The sequence below is a fragment of the Lithobates pipiens genome, unplaced genomic scaffold (assembly GCF_037356315.1).
Source record: "Lithobates pipiens isolate NorthernLeopardFrog02 unplaced genomic scaffold, aLitPip1_a1.2 Scaffold_8, whole genome shotgun sequence".
In the NCBI taxonomy this organism is placed as follows: Eukaryota; Metazoa; Chordata; class Amphibia; order Anura; family Ranidae; genus Lithobates; species Lithobates pipiens.
In genome coordinates this window covers 667,834,221-667,837,583 of record NW_027507903.1, presented here as the reverse complement: position 1 = coordinate 667,837,583, position 3,363 = coordinate 667,834,221, and the positions used below count along the sequence as shown (strand labels likewise).

The 3,363-nt window shown below is 52.1% G+C and overlaps 1 protein-coding gene across 1 annotated transcript; it reads right to left on the bottom strand.

Annotated features, from left to right (window-relative positions):
• Positions 1–548: 548 nt before the first annotated feature.
• LOC143961914 (mannose-P-dolichol utilization defect 1 protein-like) lies at positions 549–2,323 on the bottom strand. Its single transcript, XM_077471249.1, has 3 exons — positions 2,169–2,323; positions 1,935–2,045; positions 549–815 (listed from the first exon to the last, which is right to left on the bottom strand). Exons 1-3 carry the CDS (start codon positions 2,223–2,225, stop codon positions 681–683), a joined length of 303 nt encoding a protein of 100 aa, XP_077327375.1. The 5' UTR covers positions 2,226–2,323; the 3' UTR covers positions 549–680.
• Positions 2,324–3,363: the final 1,040 nt, after the last annotated feature.

Here is a 3,363-nt window from a genome sequence, read left to right as displayed (position 1 = left end):
CTGCCATTTTAGCACCTCAAGAAATGAGATAGGCAGTCGTAAACTAAAAGCTGCGTAAATTCCAGAAAACGTACCTTAGTTTGTAGATGTGACAACTTTTGCGCAAACCAATAAATATACAATTATTGACTTTTTTTTTACCAAAGACATGTGGCTGAATACATTTTGGCCTAAATGTATGACTAAAATTGAGTTTATTGGATTTTTCTAATAACAAAAAGTAGAAAATATCATTTTTTTTTCAAAATTTGCGGTCTTTTTACGTTTATATCGCAAAAAATAAAAATCGCAGAGGCAATCAAATACCATCAAAAGAAAGCTCTATTTGTGGGAAGAAAAGGACGCAAATTTTGTTTGGGTGCAACATTGCATGACCGCGCAATTACCAGTTAAAGCAGCGCAGTGCCAAAGTGTAAAAAGACCTCTGGTCATTTACCAGCAAAATGGTCCGGTCTGAAAGTGGTTAAAAAAAAAAAGTGTAAGATGACATCTGCATTGCAACTAATCGCAAATCACTGCAAACAGAAAACCAGAGACAGAGCCACAGATATAAAAAAACCACAGTGATTTATTCCATGATTCCAATATTCCAGCTATGATTGGTGGGAAATCAGTAGGCGTGTGAGGCGTGGGCGGGATTTTTAGGAGTGGAATGATTATGGAAGTCTCTGTCGCTTCCTTCAGTTTCTCTTTTTCTTTTTCTTCTTCTCTTCAGCTGACCCGACGTTCCAGTAATAGAGCAGCTGTGCGAAAATCAGCCCGTTACAAGAGGAGGAGACCACGTAGGTTAAAGCCATCAGATTGTCTCCGGTCTCCTGAAAAACAAAAGGAAAGGAGATATGAGAGAGACGGTGAACATCCCGCCACACCATGACATGGCTACAATACACAGGCCAGTATGCCTCCCCCCCATACCATGACATCTACCATACACAGGCTGGTACACCTCCCGTCACACCATGACACATCTACCATACACGACCCAGTACGGCTCCCCCCACACTATGACACATCTACCATACACGACCCAGTACGGCTCCCCCCACACTATGACACATCTACCATACACGACCCAGTACGGCTCCCCCCACACTATGACACATCTACCATACACGACCCAGTACGGCTCCCCCCCACACTATGACACATCTACCATACACGACCCAGTACGGCTCCCCCCACACTATGACACATCTACCATACACGACCCAGTACGGCTCCCCCCACACTATGACACATCTACCATACACGACCCAGTACGGCTCCCCCCACACTATGACACATCTACCATACATGGGCTGGTACGCCTCCCGCCACACCATGACACGTCTGCGATACACGGGACGGTACACCTCCCTTCCCACGTCTGCCATACACGGCCCGGTATGCCTCCCCCCCCCCCCCCACACCATGACACACCTACCATACACGGGCTGGTACGCCTCCAGCCAAACCATGACACGTCTGCGATACACAGGACGGTACACCTCCCGTCCCACATCTGTGATACACGGCATCATATGTCTTACCACCACCCTAACACACCATGACAAGTCTACCATACACGACCCGGAATGCCTCCCGCCTCACCTTGACATGTCTGCGATACATAAGACGGTACACCTCCTGTTGCATGTCTGCGATACACGACCCAGTATGCCTTACCAACCCCCCCCCCCCCCCCACACACACCATCACACGTCTACCATACACAGCCCGGTATGCCTCCAGCCACACCATGACATCTACGATACACACCGCCGCGCCGCACCCCCCCCCCCCCACACACACGTCTGCAATACACAGCTTGGTACACCTAACGCCACACCATGACACATCTGCGATACATGGGACGGTACACCTCACAGACCAGTACAGTATCCCCCAATCCCCCCGCCCTCCCCCCAACACACACACAGAAATGATTCTCTTACCTGGATGGAGGTGAATATTCGAGCCAGAGACCCGAGGAATAAAAGTGCTACTGTGACCACCGATAACTGACCCGTGTGACCGTTCTTGTAGTTGGTCATCGCTTGGATAAGCTATAAGAGAAAAGTGGGTGTTACCAACAATTCAGTTGGTGGCTCCTCCCACACTGCAGATTTTTAAAGACACACAAAAGAGATGAACTATAAAAAAAGGTTAAAACGCTGCAATAGACTCACCCTACTTATAATGATCGCCGGAACATTGGCGGCCTGGAGCATTGTGACCACAGCCATGGGGACGACTGGAGACAGGAGGACGGCCACTATGGAGAAGTATATACCAAGGAACAGAATTCCTAGAGGAGGAGAAAAAGCAGAGGTGAGCGTCAAAGAGAGGAGAGTGAGCGTCAGAGAAGAGAGGAGAGGAGAGTGAGCAGGGGGGTGAGCGTCAGAGAAGAGAGGAGAGGAGAGGAGAGTGAGCAGGGGGGTGAGCGTCAGAGAAGAGAGAGGAGAGGAGAGTGAGCAGGGGGTGAGCGTCAGAGAAGAGAAGAGGAGAGTGAGGAGGAGAGGAGAGTGAGGAGGAGAGGAGAGTGAGGAGGAGAGGAGAGTGAGGAGGAGAGGAGAGTGAGGAGGAGAGGAGAGTGAGGAGGAGAGGAGAGTGAGGAGGAGAGGAGAGTGAGGAGGAGAGGAGAGTGAGGAGGAGAGGAGAGTGAGGAGGAGAGGAGAGTGAGGAGGAGAGGAGAGTGAGGAGGAGAGGAGAGGAGAGTGAGGAGGGGGTGAGCGAGGAGGAGAGGAGAGTGAGCAGGGGGTGAGCGTCAGAGAAGAGAGAGGAGAGGAGGCAGGGGGTGAGCGTCAGAGAAGAGAGAGGAGAGGAGGCAGGGGGTGAGCGTCAGAGAAGAGAGAGGAGAGGAGGCAGGGGGTGAGCGTCAGAGAAGAGAGAGGAGAGGAGGCAGGGGGTGAGCGTCAGAGAAGAGAGAGGAGAGGAGAGTGAGCAGGGGGTGAGCGTCAGAGAAGAGAGAGGAGAGGAGAGGCGAGGAGAGTGAGCAGGGGGTGAGCGTCAGAGAAGAGAGAGGAGAGGAGGCAGGGGGTGAGCATCAGAGAAGAGAGAGAGAGAGAGAGGGGGGAGGGAGAGAGAGAGAGGAGAGTGAGCAGGGGGTGAGCGTCAGAGAAGAGAGAGGAGAGGAGGCAGGGGGTGAGCGTCAGAGAAGAGAGAGGAGAGGAGGCAGGGGGTGAGCGTCAGAGAAGAGAGAGGAGAGGAGAGTGAGCAGGGGGTGAGCGTCAGAGAAGAGAGAGGAGAGGAGGCAGGGGGTGAGCATCAGAGAAGAGAGAAGAGAGAGAGGAGGAGAGAGAGAGGAGGAGAGGAGAGTGAGCAGGGGGTGAGCGTCAGAGAAGAGAGAGGAGAGGAGGCAGGGGGTGAGCGTCAGAGAAGAGA

Excerpts from the sequence above, each read along its gene's own strand:
- LOC143961914 (XM_077471249.1), bottom strand. The coding sequence starts at position 2,225 with ATGGCTGTGGTCACAATGCTCCAGGCCGCCAATGTTCCGGCGATCATT. Across the intron at positions 2,046-2,168 it reads CGGCGATCATTATAAGTAGG|CTTATCCAAGCGATGACCAA; the intron begins GTGAGTCTATTG and ends TTTCTCTTATAG. Across the intron at positions 816-1,934 it reads GAATATTCACCTCCATCCAG|GAGACCGGAGACAATCTGAT; the intron begins GTAAGAGAATCA and ends TTTGTTTTTCAG.